General features: G+C 33.9%; 2 protein-coding genes across 2 annotated transcripts; both read right to left on the bottom strand.

The window, feature by feature from the left end:
- Nucleotides 1-673: 673 nt before the first annotated feature.
- Nucleotides 674-5,019, bottom strand: LOC122525415. The gene is made up of 4 exons (XM_043648202.1): nucleotides 4,663-5,019; nucleotides 3,915-4,087; nucleotides 2,442-2,558; nucleotides 674-1,322 (listed from the first exon to the last, which is right to left on the bottom strand). Exons 1-4 carry the CDS (start codon nucleotides 4,846-4,848, stop codon nucleotides 1,193-1,195), a joined length of 606 nt encoding a protein of 201 aa, XP_043504137.1. The 5' UTR covers nucleotides 4,849-5,019; the 3' UTR covers nucleotides 674-1,192.
- A 4,029-nt stretch (nucleotides 5,020-9,048) lies between these two features.
- Nucleotides 9,049-19,010, bottom strand: LOC122525396. Its single transcript, XM_043648167.1, has 4 exons — nucleotides 18,577-19,010; nucleotides 9,887-10,053; nucleotides 9,266-9,373; nucleotides 9,049-9,202 (listed from the first exon to the last, which is right to left on the bottom strand). Exons 1-4 carry the CDS (start codon nucleotides 18,688-18,690, stop codon nucleotides 9,076-9,078), a joined length of 516 nt encoding a protein of 171 aa, XP_043504102.1. The 5' UTR covers nucleotides 18,691-19,010; the 3' UTR covers nucleotides 9,049-9,075.
- Nucleotides 19,011-19,749: the final 739 nt, after the last annotated feature.

The following is a 19,749-nucleotide window of genomic DNA, read 5'->3' as shown; positions in this document are numbered from 1 at the left end:
CAAATTACAAAGTTCCATTGATGTCACGTTTGTTTTTGTTTCAATGAATTCAATCCTTGACCGTATAATTTAGTTGATATCGCTATTGTATGATAATGTCCTTTTTTTAACGATTTCAATTAATTAATTTGAAGAAGGGCAATATCGAATGAACAAAATTTTAAGATTTCAACGGTAATTACACTTTGAAAGATTAAAAGATTCGCCAGGACGATCTTCCTTTGATCAACGCAAACCGAATAAACTTCGGTCAAACTTTAACCTTAAGTTTGATCAAAGATAAAACTCTTCAAGTAGGAGGCTATTACCTTTTCAAAATTGTAAAAAAAAAAAAGAATTCAAAATGTTGGAAGCATTTCGCCTTTGACGTTGGGGTCCCGATGAACTCGGCTAAAAACGTTTTTCCAGAAAATACGATGCCGATGCCTTTTTCCAAGAAGATGCTTGGAAAAAAACCAAGAACTTATATCCAAAAAAGGAAAAGAAAAAGGAATAAGGGAAAAAGGGTATTACGATCATCGTAGCGATTTTATTAGAAAATATTAGGAAGAAAAGAGAATCGATGAATAAGAATTTCAGAAAAGATTAAACGTCGTTTATGTTATATTTACGAGCATTACAATAACAATTGGAAAGGAATTTCATGAAATTAATAAATAATAAACAATCATCAATATTTTATCCTTTTATTTTTCTTTTTTTTTTCCTCCCGAAATAAATGCGCACTAAGTGCATACGTTTCTTCGATCGAAATTATTAGATGTGTGATAAAAATAAATGTAATAAAAGTGGAGTAAAAAGAAAAAGAAAAAGAAAAAGAAAAATGTATAATTTCCTTAGGGTCTTTCTTAAGATCTCGCCGAGAGGTAAAAAAGATCGGAACGATTTTGACGGAAGTTGAAGCATTATCCTTCTCCCATCCGGACGAATCGAAAGGATCGATTGGAGTGGAGCCAAAAAAACCAAAGAAAAAAGAAAAGAAACAAAAAGGAAAAAGTTGAAGCACGTTTCTACGTCAGTTTTGAAAAGTTTTCCCCTATCGGATCTTAGGGGAACGGTCGACGAGCATGGCGGTGAGCTTTTTCTTACGCCGTGAGCTTTTCTTTTACACCGTGAGCAGCAACAGCAGCATCGCACAGGTTTTCTTACGATTTCTCGGCGAAGCTTTCGTCTCGCTTCGCCTATTCCGATCTCAAAGATCCACATTGTAAATGGAGTGCCGGCACGTTGGATAAAGTTCTTCACAGTTTCCACCGTTTTCATACGCTGCTTCGTAAGCTCGATCCTCAAAACGTTCGAATTTTCCGCCATCTTTTGGCAATCTAAAAGCAAACATAACATTTTTCCTTTTTTTATTACACTTTCAATCGATCCAATGATTTATTTCATTTCATTTCATTTAATTTCATTTCATTTCATTTCATTTCATTGCATTATGTTTTCTTTTTAAAACCCTTTCACTTTCCAACCCTTTCGCAAACAAACTCAAAATCTCATTTTATTCGTGTATTTAAATCGAAATAATACTCGTGTAATTTGTTTCGACGATCAATGCGATGCAGATAAGGCAAATATATTATAATTAATTAGATTTTCAGAAGCATCGCGAAATGTATGGCGAACGATCTTTCCAATTGGAAGGAAGTTAATCGTATTGGGGTAATATTTTCAAGCATTGCTAAACGACACCAATATCATTTTCTGCCGTTCTTGCATCTTACCCCAACGTTTATTTCATTTCGTTTCTTCCTCACTCCCTCCCCTTTTTCTCTCAGTCTTTCTCTCTCTCTCTCTCTCTCTCTCTCGTTATCTTGTTCCTACGAATTTCGTTTGCTCGTTTACCGAACTATTCCATCCCCCTGTCAGAGTTTCGCGTTCTTCGTAGTAGTACTTTTGCAATTTCTATGCATGTGCAACGAAAAAGTGAAAGAGGAAGGAACAGGAGGAAGGGTGGGTGGTCGAGGGAGCTCGTTTGCTTATTTAAATCGTCCGATATCGAGGAAAATGTGGACTGGAAAGGGGAAGGAACCAGCGTAACTTTACATAAAACACTTTAAACGAACGTCTAACAGCTAAGTGAAATACACTGAAGTTAACGTCGAGCGAATATAAAAGAGGAAGGAAACTCGAGAAAAACGTTAACTTCCCGCGATGGCGTCGTTGTCACAGCGTTTTCTTACAATTTCAGAGAAGATGAAAGAAAAAGTGAGAGATGAAAATAAAGGCAGAAGATGATACGAGCAACATTTGTAATTTCAAAGTTAAAAGTTTAATCCGGTGACCATAAAATTCGATTTAATTTTTGTTCGAATAATTGAAAAACTTATTTTATTTATCAAATAATTTTCTATAATTATTAAACTTATCGTTTTTTATTATTGAAATGCTAGGAAATATTTGTCAAAAAAAAGAAAAAACGAAAAGAATGATTTTAGACTTACGTAAAAATGGCGTGCAGGAGTTCTTGAATAAAGGTTCCCTTGCCAATTTGAGATGGATGTCTTTGGCCTGCCTCGCACAGGGCCTTCATTACGCAGGATCTTCCGTCGATTCCAGTGCTATCGATAAAGTTTAATTTAAAATCCACTTCTCTGGCATGGTAAAGTTCGATGAGAACACGTCATGCTCTTGGATTAAACGAACTATCACCAACACTTTCCCTAAAACTTAACCCACCCATTCCTACTCTTCCTCCTTCTTTCTTCTTTGTAAAACAATTAATCACTAAAGTTTCTTACTACTTAACGAGATAAATTGAAAAAGAGAGAGAGAGAGAGAATCTTTTTGCGTTGGTAATAAAAAAAATTAATGATTTTGTTGTCAATCAATTGACCGATTCGTAAACAACATTATTATTTTCGTGTTCCGTTCAGTTATCGAAACATACATTCGAGGGAAGGAAAGAAGAAAGAAAAGAAAAGAAAGGAAAGAAAAAAAGGGAGGTCCCTTTTTTCGCATCGTTATTCCCATGAGATGTGTTTATTCGAGAAACGATTATTATTATCTTCGTAGGTTTGGAACCTCGAGAAGGATCAAACGTCAAAAGGTGTTAAACGCGTGGAAAATCGTAACCGCATTCTTCTTCATTCGCGATAGAAATAACTCGATCGATTTGATGCGTCATCTGTATACATGTATGTGTGTAGCTTAACGTGCGAAAGAAAAAGAGATAGAGGGATGAAATATGTAGGAAAGAAAGAAAGAAAGAAAGATAGAAAGAAAGAAAGAAAGAGAAAGCTCGTTGCTTCGACAGTGGAAGATTGCTTTAGTTCTCCGTGGATTTACGTGGGATAAGGGCGGCCCATTTCCTACGGAATACAACGCCATAAGTCTCCCGTTATTTTCGTTGCCTCGAGGATAACTTCCGTCGGTCCTATTTCTTTCTTTCTTTCTTTCTCTCTCTCTCTCTTTCTTTTTTGTAAGTTGCAATCGCGAGGAAAAGAAACAAAATAAAGGCAACGGACCAAAATCCGTTTTTATTTCACCGTTGATTTTCACGAGCTTTTCGTTAACTTGAAATGGGCAAATTGAAACGCATCAACGCAAACGTTACGAAGATTATTCTCCCATTTCGTGTTTTTTTTCTAAAACAACACCATTTCCCAAGTGCTTAGTATTATACATGATATTTCTTACGCATATGTATGATGTGTGTGTATTTGTGTTTGTGTGTGTGTGTAGATACGTTATTGTATTTGGTATTTCGTTCTTTCCTCTTCTTCTTCTTCTTCTTGTTTTGTTTTGTACTATGACGTTTCTTACTCCCTGCTCGTAAGTCTCAACGAGAAGAGAGAAAGAGAGGGAAAGAGAAGGAAACGAATTTAATTTTCCTTCCAAGAGTTTGGACAACGACAAATTACTTTAACTCCACTTCGAAGTAACAATCTTCTAGTTAGAAACCGCGAGGTACTCACGACTGCAAGAAAGCTTCAACCTTCGGAAACATGACACTTCGGCTTCTACGGTGAAGTAAATCCGATATCTTGGAGTCGACTTTACTCGGAAGTTCCCAAGCCAACGCTGCTGTCAGACCCATCACCAAATCATCGTTTCTGCCATACGCTCCGATAGTCAAGCAGTACACTAACTAAAATGGATTTATATATAAATGTATCTACATCTATCTATGTTTATTTGTTTGTTTCTGTGTATGCGTCTTGTGTGTGTGTGTGTGTGTGTGTATATATATACGTGTTTGTTTTGTTTGGTGAAATGTTACCTTTGTGCATATGTATGCATTTATTCTATATTAAACGATATACGTTTCACATTGGATTTCTGTCGATTCATGCACGCTAAACGCGCGAAAATTCTATCTCGAATGATATTGATATATATATCTAACTTGACAACGAGTACTCATTTGTCCCTCTTTTCAAACTATTCTTATCTATTTGCTTACTTGTCGTTATTTTATTTTATTTTATTTTATTCTTTTTTGTATTCACATTGTATCTATACTATTGGAAATTCTAAAATAAATATTCGTGACAAATGTTTCAGTTCTGATTCGCGAAGTATACATTATTGAGATTAAAATTTACCCAATTTATTAGATTAGACGAGTATTTTCTAAAATATAATTTGAATGGTACGAAAAGCATCCGAAAGAATAATTGTTAGAAAGATGCAGAAGTTAGATATTCCAGCAACGTTATTTACCTGTAAATTGCTACCTTCGGGGAAGATCAGATACCTCTTTTGTCGTGAGTGCATTCTCGGAGCAACCTCGACTTCCGCGGAATTTCCTCGTACATCCTCGTGGAAGCTGCTAGCGTATAAAAAGAAGAAATCCAAACACCATACGATCACGAGTAGATGACTAAAGAAACGACGGAAACTTCTCATCTTTTCGAGTAGACTTAAGCCAAAACTTTATTTTCCTCTATTTTCCTGAATCCTTTGTACGTCACTTCCAGGTTATAACGGCATACACGGAAGCAACTGATTTCTTCAATGATCTTTCACTTTAACATCAAACGCACTTTCATTATCTTCCTATTTTCCATAACTTCGTCAATTTCATTTTTATTTTAGTCGAAAATGATATTTATCCAATATCTAATAAAAAAATATTCTAATAAAAATTATCCAACGATTTATATAAAGAAAGAAATTTTCTTTCAACGATTATCTACTTTATCATCTATTTCAAGATAATAAATCATTTTTACGAATGATTATAAATATTTTTACATTAAAGAAAAAAAGAAACAAAATGACGAATAATAAATGATTTCACCATGCGTTTACTACAAATTTCTCTACGATAACATAAATAAACTCACTTTACTTCCTCATTTTTCCTCTCATCGTTGTTCCCCCTTTTTTTTTTCTTTTTTCTTTTTTCTTTCCACGATACCGAGAGAGATTGTTCGAAAAACTTGGATTAATCGAGAAACCCCGGAGAAGTTTGTGGAAGAAAAGAATCTCGTGTTGCGAGGATCGTAAAAGGGGAAGGATGTAAATCGATTTAATAATAATCGATCCTTTACAAAAAGTCAAATTTATATTAAATTAATGAAAATAAAATAACGTTCGCGAGACGATTAAGATGAAAATTCATATATTATAATAATCTTCATTTATCTCTTATGCTCGTGTCATTTTCAACAACGTGGTCTCGAAACTGTTTGGATTCGTTAAATGTTATATCTCACGAAATAGATTGAACGCTGTCTTCTTGGTGGTCTGTCGGCAGCTGTTGGTTAGTTTAGTTCCTTCTTGAAGATTTCAAGATTTACTAAACAACTCGGGATGAAATGAGAAAGAGAAAGAAAAAGAAAGATGGAGAATAATGTTTTCTTTGGTGATTTCCGAGTGTTCGGTAACGGTAATACCTCTTCTCGGAGCATTCCCCGTTTTATCTTTTTTTTTACACCGGTTCAAATGACCACCCCACCTGTATATCCAGCGATATTCCTAAGTTAAATAAAGCTAAGCTAACTTATTTATACGAGCTCTCGTTCAAACATTTCTGCAAGAGGTGGACGACCACGTATACGTGTATACAGGTTTGACTGGTTAACAAAAAAAAACGTTAATGTTTTTCAAAAAATTAACTCAACTATTCATATTCTATTTTATATATATATATATTGTTGATTGTATTATAACAACTGTCGAAAGGCCAGTTTCGTACGAATAAATAAGAAGTCGAAAATAAAATGAAAATGTTGAAAATTGTATAATATTTCACAGTTCCCCAGGGATTTCGAGGTGTAGGAATATACATTGAAAACTAACCTGTCGGGTAATTTAATAAAAATCCTATTTTTTTCAATTTGAGATGCTTCTTCAAAGCTAATATCGAAGGATATTTGTAAAAGTTTCATTTATAATCTTAAATATTCTCTCTCTCATTAATAAGAATATAATTGGATAATAAAAGGTTCTTGATTGAAGTTATTTTGTTTGAAATCGCATGTTTCCTTATCAAAGTAAGCAAGTAAGTAGTTATATAGGTAAATAGATAGTTAATGTAATGTAAATGAAGAGACTATCTTTATAGGAAAATTCTTAGATTAATAGATCGCTGTAATGTATTAAAAGATAAAGGAAAGCTGGTACAAAAGACGAACAGCTTCAATGTTTTCCCTTTCTCCCTTTCTTCCAGTCTTTCTCTTTCTCTAATCTGCCCTTCCTATTATTCATGAATACGAAAGATTAAATACGGCATGGAACGAATTTGAAAAGCGTTGCTTTACTTTCCTAAAACTGAATCTAGGAAGCCTTGAAGATAGTTGCGTTGGTAAAAGAGGAAGAATAAACACGTCTGCTTGATGTAAACATTCCTTTTGCATTTACTATGAGAAACGTAGATAAAAAGAGAGAAAGAGGAAAAGAAAGAAAGAAAGAAGGAAAGAAAGAAAGAAAGAAAGGAGTGAAGATGGATATACATAAGATCCATTTATGTGCAGTCGTATAACTTTCTCTTTAAAATATTTATCAGGTTGCTATTACGAGTGGGAGATAAAAAACTAAAGTATACGGGTAAAAATGTTATTCTTCGCGTGTCTTGTTTGAAAAATTGACGATGAGAATATAAAAAAGAACACAAAAAAAAAAGAGAAAAAAAATAGAAAAAAAATAGAAAAAGAAAAAGTTAAACAAAAAGGAAAAGCAAAGTAAAGAACCGAAGTGTTCGCGTGATGGTACGTATAAATCTTTGATCGAAATTTGCGACGCGTAAATGAATTTTTCCTTTCAAAAATGGGAAACGTGTGTACACGCTCTTTGACACGATAATCTTTTTATTCTTTTTTATTTTCTTTTTTTTTCTTATTTCTTTACCATCTTGTTTTGAAAAGAATCTTCGTTTCGAATGAAAAGCAATTCGAATTCGGTATCCTGGAATCTCTATCGTCAAATCTCGATCTTTTTGATAGAAGAAAAGCATCGGAGATGTCACAAAAATACGGAAGAATTTTACGCTTTTCCCATTTCTACCACAAGTTGTTAAAAGCAATTAAGAAACTGAAAGGAAAGTCAATAATCGGATGTCCTTTAAAGTTTGCTTCTCTCTCTCTCTCTCTCTCTTTCTCTCTTTCGAAACCTCTTTCGGTCACTTTTAATTAGCGTGTGAAGCATTTGCAATCAGACGGTAGATAAATAATATATAGAAAGAAAGAAAATTAGAAGGGGGAAAAAAGAAAAAGTAATATAAGTGACATAAGTGATATAAGTGATATAAGTGACGTATATAATCGCATGTAAAAAAAAGGAAAAAAAAGGAATACAAGTAGATATAATCAAATATAAAGAAAAAAAAAAGAAAAAGAAAGATGGAAGAAAAGCTGTGAAGCCTTTAGGCTCCTTTTCATTCGTTGACTCTTATTTCCTCGTTTCATAGCTCATCGTGGGGAAACGAGCGAGCCGTTAATTGGATATGGGAGTTGTATGAGTATTTGCTTGTCTGAGAAGAAAACCACAGAGCATTCTAAATTAATGCTTTTCGTTAACGTGCCCACCAACGGGACCGCCAGATGCAATTATAACCACTCTACTCTCTCACTCTCTCACATACGCACTCTCTGTCTATTGATAAAACGACGTGATAAGATAGAAAGAGACGAGAGATGAGATATGGGCAAAGGCTAGGGAATGCAAATAAAACTAAAAAGGAAAAAGAATTTCTTCGAGAATGGATGTATGGGGACTGAGAAATTTGATAAGTCAACTCAATGCACGTGAAAATATTATACGAAAATACTCTAATGAAATTTGATCTAACGTATACACGAATAAGGAAATTATCGTTGATCGTTTAAAAGAAAAAGGAGAAGGATATAGAAATATTTTTTGAAAAAGTTTATCCTTGTGATATACATTTACTAAGTTTATGATTATAATTCACTAAATACGTTTCTCTCTTTTTTTATCTTCTATATGAACTTCATACGAAAGTGTGTTGGTATTCGCAATCAGTAGAGAGAGAGAGAGAGAGAGAGAGAGAAACAATGGCTTTGACGTCGAAATATTTTTCCTCCCCCACCCCCCCTGCCCATACCTACCACCTCCCACTTTACAGCAAAACCACTAATCATCGTGGTCGTCGCGAAAAAATGAAATTTTCACAGATGAAAAGAGAATTTTCAACACGAGCATCCTCCATCTTTTTAAATTCCGTTGTAAAAAAAGGAAAGAAATTTTGTACTTTTCCCTGGGATCTTTCTCTCTCTTTCTCTCTATTAAAACAGTGTAGCCGCTTATAACGCGTACCGCGGACAAGTTACTACGAATTAGGAGTCGTTAGGTCGTCCTAGTTAAAGTGGTTAAATTATCGTTAAAGCTTTAATATTCGCTACGATTAAATTGCATGAACTTTTATAATTTACCTGATCTTATAATTACGAATACACGGATTAAACAATTCTATATTTAATTGGATCAATTTGTTCAGGACTTTATAAAGATATAAATATATATATTAGGTCATTAAATATTAAATATCCGATCTCAAACTGAAAGTAATTATAGTAATCGATCGTTTCATAATTAACGACTTAATATATTTTCGAAATAGAATTGAATAAAAAAATCGTAAATGCAAATGTTGATCTAGAAATAACATTATCAGAGATCGTAAATCCTTTTGGAAAAAGCGTTGACCCCTTGAAACTGTAATGGACAATTTTCTAGATGAACGCGACAGAAATCCAACGATCCAGGATTGGTCGACGTGTCGTTATTAATGTACGGCCTGAAAACGGAACGTGATTAATACCGGAGACGTGTAATTGATATTAATATGCGAAACGCTTACCCGACGAATAATTTCAATATCTTCGCAATAACGCCGTCATTTCGTTTAACGTACTCTAGAATATGGCAAATGTTCTTCAAGAGACAAGAGTGCCCGTCAAAACCGTGACTGAAACATATCGCGTATTTTTATCAAATAAATTAAAAGAAAAATAACGAGAAAAATGAAATCAAAGAAATATTCCATAATTGATCTAACATTTTCAATAGATTTGTCAAAACTTGATAGCAATTTATAGCAATTTTCAATTCGATCATACGAATTAATTCAATGGGATTTAGATTAGGAATCAAAGGAGAAGTAAAGATTTATCGTGCTTCGACATTTGAGGGATCGAAATGGGGACTTGGGTAAGGGTTGGCTTTTCAGAGGACGAGATTGCATTGGGCAATATTTAAACCACCTTCCTACCACGGAAATCTTCGAGAGAACGCCCAGAAATCCGGCCTCTTTGCTTTCCATCCTTCTTCCCCTTACCTTCAATTGTATATACATAAAGGTATATACATGTACATACATATATACATATACATCCTAAACGTTCGGAATTCTAGGCCAGGTGATCCTAAAATCAGTGAGTCGTCCATTCCATTATTAACTTCCTATTTAATTATTTATTACCTTTGGTAAACTAGCTTCGCGGATTTGTGGATCTCAGAAAGGGATCTGCCAACGCGATTGTCCAAGATGTTATTTGTTGGTAATTCCCATGCGACTTTGAAACCAGCAGCCTGAGCGAAAATTGGTGTTTTATCCGGGAACGATGTTATCTTATAATTCATTCTGTACTGAAGTACAAATTAAATTGATATTATAATTATTATTAATCGTTAATACGCATAGGTATAGGTTATAATTATTTTTTATTGTCAAATTTAAGACTTAAGTTTTAAGGAAAATCATTTAATCATAAATACAAATTCATTTATCGTGATAGAAGGTTTATTGCCGGTACGAGAATAATAAGCTGATAAAGAAAATAATAACGAGAAAAATATCTGAAGGATAGATGAAACGATAAAAAGATACTATGAAAGAGAAAAGAATTTAAGTAGAAAAATGAAAAAATGAGAGAAAAAAATATCAAGAGAATTCAATATGAGAGTTTCTTTGAGATTCAACCGTACCAGTTTGCTTAGTTTTATAAGCAACGTTGGAAAAGGTTACATATTACAGTATAATGAATAGAAAAAAAAAAGGAGAAGAAAAAAATCAGCAATTCTTAGAGCATCGACATCACTCTATGTTTTAGTAACACGAAGAGCAAGAAAATCCCTTTGACAGATTTTCCATAAATTCGAGAAAGCTGATAAAAAAAGTATAACATTTAGAAAATAATTATAAATTTATTCCGAATGATTCGTAGACAATTTTGTTCAATCTTGAATATAAGAAATATGAATGACGTTGAATATTTCGTCAAATTAATATTTTAATATCGTACGTGTAATAAAATCGTTTGGAGATACTCGGTATAGGAATATATATGATATAAATGAGAAAAAGAAAAAAGGGAAAGAAGTGAAAAAGAAAAAGAAAGAAAAAAGAGAGAGAGAGAAAGGTAGCACTATAGTAGAAAACTAGAAAACGTTCAAGTAGAGTGACACGGTTACGTGTTGTATGAATTTATTTTGTATGGGCATGTGCACGTGTTCGGTGCATCGCGTACAGCATTATCGTTTAACGTAAAAAATCTCGACTGGAAATGTTGAAGACAAAGAAGATACGATAAGGAAAAAGAGAAAGAGAAGGGAAAGACTGTGAGATAAAATATAAAAGTATCAAATCGTGGGAATCGCGATTCGTTGAGCGAAACTTCTCCCGAGTATGCAACACTGACTGTGAGACACGGTTTTAGAAATGAAAGAAAGAAAGAAAGAAAGGAAGAAAGAATGAGACAGATATAGAGAAGTGGAATAAAGAAATAAAGAAAACGTTTAACACATGCCGTGGTAGCCATATTTATAGTTTCCGTATTACAAGGATTGCGTTCTCAAAAGAAAAACTTTCACGTTTATCCTACACACACACACACGCACACACACACTCGCATACATAAACGCATGCTCGTTCAGTTTCTATCGGTTTTCTTCCAGCTTCGCTTCGATGCCTGCTGAGAGACTGAAATATGGAATATTTTTACTATGGTTCGGATAAGCTACGTCTACTACATCCAAACTACCACCCCCTCCCTTTAAACCCTACTACCATCACCACCACCACCACTAAAGCCATCACCACTTTTCTCCTACCACCCCCTATTTCTTCATACCATACCTATGGAAGGAAAAGAAAACTTATTCATATTGGAGCATCTTCGAAAAGGGAATGTTATATCGATATAAAGTGAATATTTGATTAATATCTTCTTTACACAAATTTCAATATCTCCACCTCTATTCGGAAATGTGTGTATGTGTGTGTGTGTAGGTATGTATATATATTATTTATAAAAAAAAATATTTATCGAACGAATTTTGTTGTTCACATACTTAAAATCCGTCCTAGCTTTTTCGTAAGGACACAATTTATCTATTTAATCTCGTAGGGGAGTATTTAATCGTTTAATATTCTGAAAAAATATACGTAGTCGAAGAATAATTACCGGTTAAGTAGAAGAAAAAGAAAAAAGTAAGTAGCATTGTTCCAGAAAGTAGAGTTGTTTCAAAGATGGTTGAAAAAAAAGACAAGTATACGTTTCGGTATCGTCTTGCAATACACTTGATATGCTTATTCCGTTTCCTCGCGGTCCTATGTTATAGTAGTAACTGAAACAAGTTCCACGTAAATCCATTTCCGGATCGATAGAATACGATAGGGAATCCGATAAGATGCTTTTGAGTACGTCGAACCAACGAAATTCTACAAATTTTCCAAGTTTATGCAAAAGCAATGGAGAGAAAGGAAGAAAGAAAGAAAGAAAGAAAGAAAAAAAATAAGAAAGAAAGAGAACGAACGAATGAATGAAAGAAAGTGGAGTGGATATATGCGAAGAAAAATAAAAAAAAAAGTCTGGAAGGAGAGGGTTAAAAAGTAGCAGAAAGAAATGAAAAGAAATCAAATCCGTGTTTAGGTATATTTGAAATTGATATACACATATAAACTCATACAAAATGTGTATCTTCCTATAGTTATTATTTTTCTTCTCTCATTTTAAACGAGAAGTACTTTGAACGTAGTCCTTTAAAGAATAATCAAATGGTCCAAGTAGAATAAAAGACATTTTTGGGTTGTTCGTTTGACGTTAAGAAACGGCCTACCCTTTAGGACAAGTTTTCTTTTTCTCTCTCTCTCTCTCTCACTCTCTCTCACTCTCTCTCTGACTTCCGGCTTTGAAGCGACGCGTTTTCCATTTTATCACCGTCTCCAATTCCACTGGGATTTTCCAAGCTTGTGAAAAGAGAGACAGAAAGAGAATAAGAAAAAGAGAAGGTGAAAGGACGAACGAACGTATGTACGTCGTCCGGACTCTCCTCGACTAGTTTTCACACACAAAAACATACACGGAACAAGCCCACCACCCCTTTTACCCTTTTCCCTTTTCCCTCTCTCTCTCTCTCTTACACAGTAGCCGAGAGAAAGTTGGCAGAAACAGAGTGGCAGGGCCAGGTGGTACTGGCTCTAGTTGCTATTAAACTCTATATCGTGAAGGTATTGCACTCGTGTAAACGTGGCAAAAGGCAACGCTTGCACGATAGGGGAGCCAGAGGCTCGTCGCCTGGATCTGGCAAGCCGTTTGTCAACCGAACATCCAACCACCACCACCACCACCACCACCACCGCCACTACTACTACCACAACCACTACCCCATCACCATCATCCTCATCACCTTTACTACTACCAACATATAATACGTACGAGATCGGAAGCAGAACCTTTTCGACAAATGCAAACAACCTACTTCACACTTCCCTAACATCAACGTTTCAAAGTAATGATTAGTTTTTTTCTTTCTTTACTTTTTAACAAAATTATATATAACGTAAAATTATATATAACGTATAAACAAAATTATATATAAAATTATATAAAAATTATATATTATGTAGGATTCGTGAAAAAATTGGGCTGTTGAACTGACTGGACCGGGACTCGAACCCGGATCTTCCGCTTTCCGAGCGACTGGACTGCTCTTTAACCATTGAGCTATCCAGGGCCCACAGTCCAATCTCCTCACGAATGCCTATTTAAGTTTGGCTTGGAGGTGTTCGCATCCTACATATTATGTATAACGTTTTAATATTTAGGTTAAAAGATAATGATCATGCTTACTAATCAATAAATTAATTTATTGGAAAATATTCCAATCTTCTCGACGAGTTTGATTTGATCGTAGAAGGATTACGATTATACGTGGGTTGAATTTAGCATGGAATTTTCCATGAATATGATCGGTCTTAGGCTTCGAAATGTTGGAAAGAATAAGGGTGATAAATCTAAGAGATTTTCTATGACTTATAGGCACGTGTCTTCTTGGAAAATCGTTTCCATGTATGCGTATACATCTACGAGGATGAAACTTAAATGATTTATCGCGGAAGGGAGATTGGAATGATTTCGATGAGGGTGAACATCTAAAGGAAGAGATATTAAAGGGAGAAGGGAACTCTCTTTGTTATGGGTATAACAATACACGTCAAGACTCAACTAATTCTAATCTATGATGTACTATAATTCGTATAAAAATAAATGAAAATTAATTTTATAAGAAGGGAAAGAAATGAAAAGAAACGAGCAATCAATCAGAAACAATATTTAAAAGGTAATGAACGATTTTTGGCATGAACTTAATCGAAATGATTTTTTCTAAATAAGAAAATAACACGATGGAGAAAGAAGAAAAGGGAAAATAATTTTGTTGGAAGTCTTGAAAAATCGTGAATGATGAATCATACTAAAATATTTGCATATTGCAAGGATGCTTCTTCTTCTTCTTCTTAGGTGTTCTTAGTAAAGGATCGATAGAAACCAGGACGACAATGACAAATTTCGATTGGTTTATATACATAGATAGGACGACCCAAGAGCCCTAACCCTATCTCAGGGTCTCTTCTTCGCGAAGGCACGAACTCTACAACAGGGCTGGCGCATTATCGCGAACTTTCATAATTCTCCTTGCATTCTTAAAGACGCCAAGAGTAAAATGCATCCACTCGTTTTCCCTTGAGAGAAAGCCTGAGTGATAAATCGAGAATGCCTTTCAGGATAGTATCGCGAAAACGTCCTTCTCCCTTCGACCTTCCAATTGCCCTAGTATACACACACACACACAGAGAGACACACTTATACACTCGCACGGTACTTTACTTCCGTTTTGAAATATCTTGACCTAAATAATTCACGATTTTTTTTCTATTTATTCAAATTAAATTCAAATCAATTTTTCAAATTCTTTTTTAACGCGAAACATTTTATTGCAAATTTTCAAATGACATTATCGTAAAAATTGTTTAATTGTAAGTAATGCTAATTATTAATGAGATATGGGAGGGACTCTGAATGGAAGAATTAAACAATATTATTTGTACAGATGCGTTTAGAAAAAATTTGGCTCTACTCTCCCCTCTCCACCGTTTTAAAAAAGAGAGAAATATTTTATTAAATAAATATAAACAAATGTTTGATCAAGTAGACGTAACAATTGATTACGATTTTGTCGTAATTTGTAATACAGCAACTAGAGTCGATCATTTTTCGAACAATTTTCTTCGTGATATAGAAAATAAAGTCAGCCCGGCTTTTTGCCACAGTTTGGATTTGACAAACGACCTTTTTGCTTTTTTTTTTTCTCTTTTCATTTTTTTTTTCCTTTCTTTTAAAAGAGTCTCGAACGAAAAATAAAGTTATATACGATCGTCTTTCGCAGGATGCTCTTACGGAACATCGTCGTCGTCTTCGTCGTCGTCGTCTTTGGCATGAGAAAGTGCAGCTACTAAACAGCGTGGTTTCATTGACGTTACCGTGCACTCGGTCGTAAGTGTGCCACCGTATCGGTGCTTACCGCCGCCATAATTCTTCCATCGTTAAAGGATGGATCCACCCCAGCCCATTTCCCCTACTCATTCCCTTCCCTTCGTAGTAACCAACCAACCCTATTTCACCGTATCACCACGTGGATAGATATACAGCTAGAAAGGGATGCTTCGAAACACCTGGTGCTGTTCTAGAATGTTAACCGTACTTCGAACCAAAACGAATCGTCTGCCGAAATGAAAATTTGTTTTGTTAGTCTCGTTTTTTATTTGTATCGATTTTATGATAAAAGCAGTACAAAAAAATTAAACAAAAAAAAAAAGAAAGAACATTAGGGATAAAACAGATTGACATCTTTAGTGAAGGAATCGCATATTCTAATATGAAAAATTGAGATCTTGTGTTGGATTACTATTTGAATTTTAGTTAACCCTTTATGATGATTGTAGTAGATACACACCTTATATAAAATATGTAGGAAGTCTGTAACGAATATGTACGTGAAGTTTTCTTTCTCTTTCTCTCTTTATGTCTCATCGTAGCAGAAATCAAAATTTGTTTTGTTAGTCGCGTTTGTTATTTGTATCGATTTTGTAATAAAAGCAGTACAGAAAAATTAAACAAAAAAAAAAGAAAGAACAGCAGGAATAGACAGATTAACATCTTTAGTGAAGGAATCGCATATTCTAATATGAATGATTGATATTTTGTGTTGGCTTACTATTTGAATGTTCGTTAACGCTTTATGATGATTGTAATAGATACACCCCTTATATAAACTTTCTCTCTTTATGTCTCATCGTGGCAGAAATGAAAATTTGTGTTGTTAGTCTCGTTTTTTATTTGTATCGATTTTATGATAAAAGCAGTACAAAAAAATTAAACAAAAAAAAAGAAAGAACATTAGGGATAAAACAGATTGACATCTTTAGTGAAGGAATCGCATATTCTAATATGAAAGATTGATATTTTGTGTTGGCTTACTATTTGAATGTTCGTTAACCCTTTATAATGATTGTAATAGATACACACCTTATATAAAATATGTAGGAAGTCTGTAACGAATGGTACGTGAAGTTTTCTTTCTCTTTCTCTCTTTATGTCTCATCGTAGCAGATATGAAAATTTGTTTTGTTAGTCTCTATACAAATAAAAATTTGTATCAATTTTGTAACAAAAGCAGTACAGAAAAATTAAACAAAAAAAAAAGAAAGAACAGTAGAGATAAAACAGATTGACATCTTTAGTAAAGGAATCGCATATTCCAATATGATTTATTGAGATTTTGTGTTGGCTTACTATTTGAATGTTAGTTAACCCTTTATGATGATTGTAATAGATACACACTTTATATAAAATATGTAGGAATTCTGTAATGAATGTGTACGTGAAGTTTTCTTTCTCTTTCTCTTTTTATGTCTCATCGTAACAGAAATGAAAATTTGTTTTGTTGGTCTCATTTTTTATTTCTATCGATTTTGTAATAAAAGCAGTACAAATAAATTAAACAAAAAAAAGAAAGAACAGTAGGGATAGACAGATTAACATCTTTAGTGAAGGAATCGCATATTCTAATATGAATGATTGATATTTTGTGTTGGCTTACTATTTGAATGTTCGTTAACCCTTTCTGATGATTGTAGTAGATACACACCTTATATAAAATATGTAGGAAGTCTGTAACGAATATGTTCCGTGAAGTTTTCTTTCTCTTTCTCTCTTTATGTCTCATCGTAGCAAGGTGGAAGAACTTGACGGGAAAATCTAATGAAAAATCTATGTCCCCGCGGCACCGTTGTCGTACACGGGTTAATTCCAGAAGAGAGGACCGCTCGATATTCTCTACCGAGAGAGTTTATAAAGCTTGCTACGATGACGATGAGCGCATCAAAGGGAGTCCAGGCGACTTCATTAGTAAAGGTTTCCACGGATTTAGACTGCTACCAAGTAGAACTAGACTTTTTTTCTTCTCTTTCGTATTATAAAATATACACGTGTAAGTGTATGTATATGTTGACGTTAATTTGTAAAATCCATTTCATGAAATGAAATGAAATAATTTATGAAATAATCATGAAAGAAGCGAACTGATCAGTTTAAGTACGAACAAAATAGAGGTAGCATTACTATACGTCAATTAGGTAATATATGAATTCGCAAGAAGGGCGATTAGATAAAGTATGAAATTAAAATTAGATTTCAAGTGTAAGAAAAAAATATAGGATGTCACAAGCAAACGAATAGTTTTAAATATAAATATCTAAACATCTCTCTCTCTCTCATAGGGTGTATTTGTCTTAGAGAAGTTTCTATATCACTATGACGAGCTTAAAGAAGAAATGAAATATTTAATCGACTCGAAGGAATTCCACGAAGATGAAAGAAAATGGAAATTCCTATGGACTTATATTCGTTTCGTTGGATTACGTTGAATGACAGACAGGACTAATGGTTGAAACAGAGGTAAAAAGAAAACGAACGGTGGGACTCCAGAGAGAAAGAAATTATGGTGAGGGGATGGGGTGGAGGGTGGTTGGTGGTGGGGGTAGATGAATGAGAGTAAATCCGATTTCCGCGAATAATAGTAAAAATTGTCAGATCGGATATATTCGGTTTAAATGGGACTTAAAAAGATTTAATAATGCTCTACAACGTTTTAGATTTAATAGTTCGTGCGCAATGAACGGTAGAAAAGACAGGTGATAGACGAAAAAAGAAAAAGGCTAGAAAAGAAATAGAAATGAATAAGAGATACGTGAGATGCGATTAGAAAGGAATTTAAATCCAATCGAATCTTAGCTCATGAAAATCTAAGGAAATATTTTATAATAAATATATCAAAATACAGAATTTATAATTGAACGTTATAATAATAATCGAACATTTTCGACGATCGATCATTATAATTAATTGTATCATCGTTTCGCTATGTCTGATTTCTCATCCGACGTTATTTGATTTTTTTTTTCTTCCTCCCGCATCTTTCTTCTCGAGTTTTTTGCTTTTAAAACGATAAATTTAATCCGATGTGCTCACGCCTACCTTCTATCCAGGACGTGAAACTTTTAATTATCTCGATACCGTAACGTCCTCGTATAGAAAATCAAGTTTTATATTAAATTTCCTGATTTTTAGATAACAACAACGATGACGAAATGTTGAGTAATAACGTATCGTTATAATTCTACGATATCTCTTATAGTTCATTGTTTATATAATTGATTTATTACTATCACGATAAATAAAATCGATAAATATTATAGATAAAAATATATGTATAATATAATATAATAATATAGAAAATATATAGTAAAACAAACCTTTCAAAAATACTTACAAAAAAAGTGCTGCCCTTCCTAAAGGAAATTATCCTCGTAGTTCTCTTAACAATTTCCGAATCACTATACCCAAAAACGATGAAGTACAGTATACAAAATACGATTAATCTCATTTTCAACAAATTCTGACACACGATCTACGATTCTCACACTGCTTTCACAATAAATTTATTTCCAATTATGAAAAAATATTAACTGAAAATGAGACAATTTGTCGTTGATATATGCGAATAAATTTCTCGATAGGGTAATCGATCTACTATCCATTCAAGAATTAAGTTCGTTAACTTTCCTCCGTTGAGGAAACCCCCTTTTCTTTCTTAAAAAGATACTTTTAAGCTTGCTTTTCAACCCTTTCGTGCCAAATCAGTCTTCAATTAGTAGCTTCGTGGTTAACGTTCATTCTAATGGAACGAGTGACAGAGAGAGAGAGAGAAATAGAGAGGGAAATAGAGAGGGAAATAGAGAGAGAGAGAGAGAAAGAGAGAGAGATGGAGAGAAATACAAGGTCCACCCTTAATTCCGTTTTAGTCTTCGACGTAACTAACAAAGCACCCCCGATTTTCGACGTCCGCTCGATTACCACAAATCGATCTCGTTCACCGCCTCGAAACATTCGATGTGGTTTATCTTCCCCCTCTCCCTCGCTCTCTCTCTCTCTCTCTCTTTCTATCTATTTATTTCTATCTATTTATTTCTATCTATTTCTATAGATTTATCTTCTTCTTTATCCTTCTCGCTCGATCAACCATCTAAACCATGTTACTTTCTTTTCTTACCCTTTTCCTACGAATTTTCTTTCTCGAAAGCTTTATCTCGACATCTAGACGACATATACAAGAGAAAAGTTCTTTTTCCAATAAAAGGAAGAAGAAGAAGAAGAATAAGAAGTTTTTCGAATAGTGAAAGTTAAAGTAAGCCCTTCTTCTCTTTTATTTTCCATTTACGATAAATTTCAATAAAAAATAACGGACATGAGTGTACGCGCAATAATGTGTACGTTTTTTTTTAATTACCACCACCTCTATCTCACGACGAAACTCGAAACTTTTTTTTTTATTTGGATTTTGTCGAAAACTGTTTGTTTCGTACAAAAAAAAAAATAAATAAATAAAAAGGAAAGAAAATAAAAGGGAAGGAAAAAAATAGGGTCGAGAACTTTATCACCGGTA

Source organism: Polistes fuscatus, unplaced genomic scaffold (assembly GCF_010416935.1).
Source record: "Polistes fuscatus isolate 324 unplaced genomic scaffold, CU_Pfus_HIC Scaffold9, whole genome shotgun sequence".
Classification (NCBI taxonomy): Eukaryota; Metazoa; Arthropoda; class Insecta; order Hymenoptera; family Vespidae; genus Polistes; species Polistes fuscatus.
The sequence above is the reverse complement of the archived record's forward strand: the minus strand, read 5'-3'. Positions and strand labels throughout refer to the sequence as shown.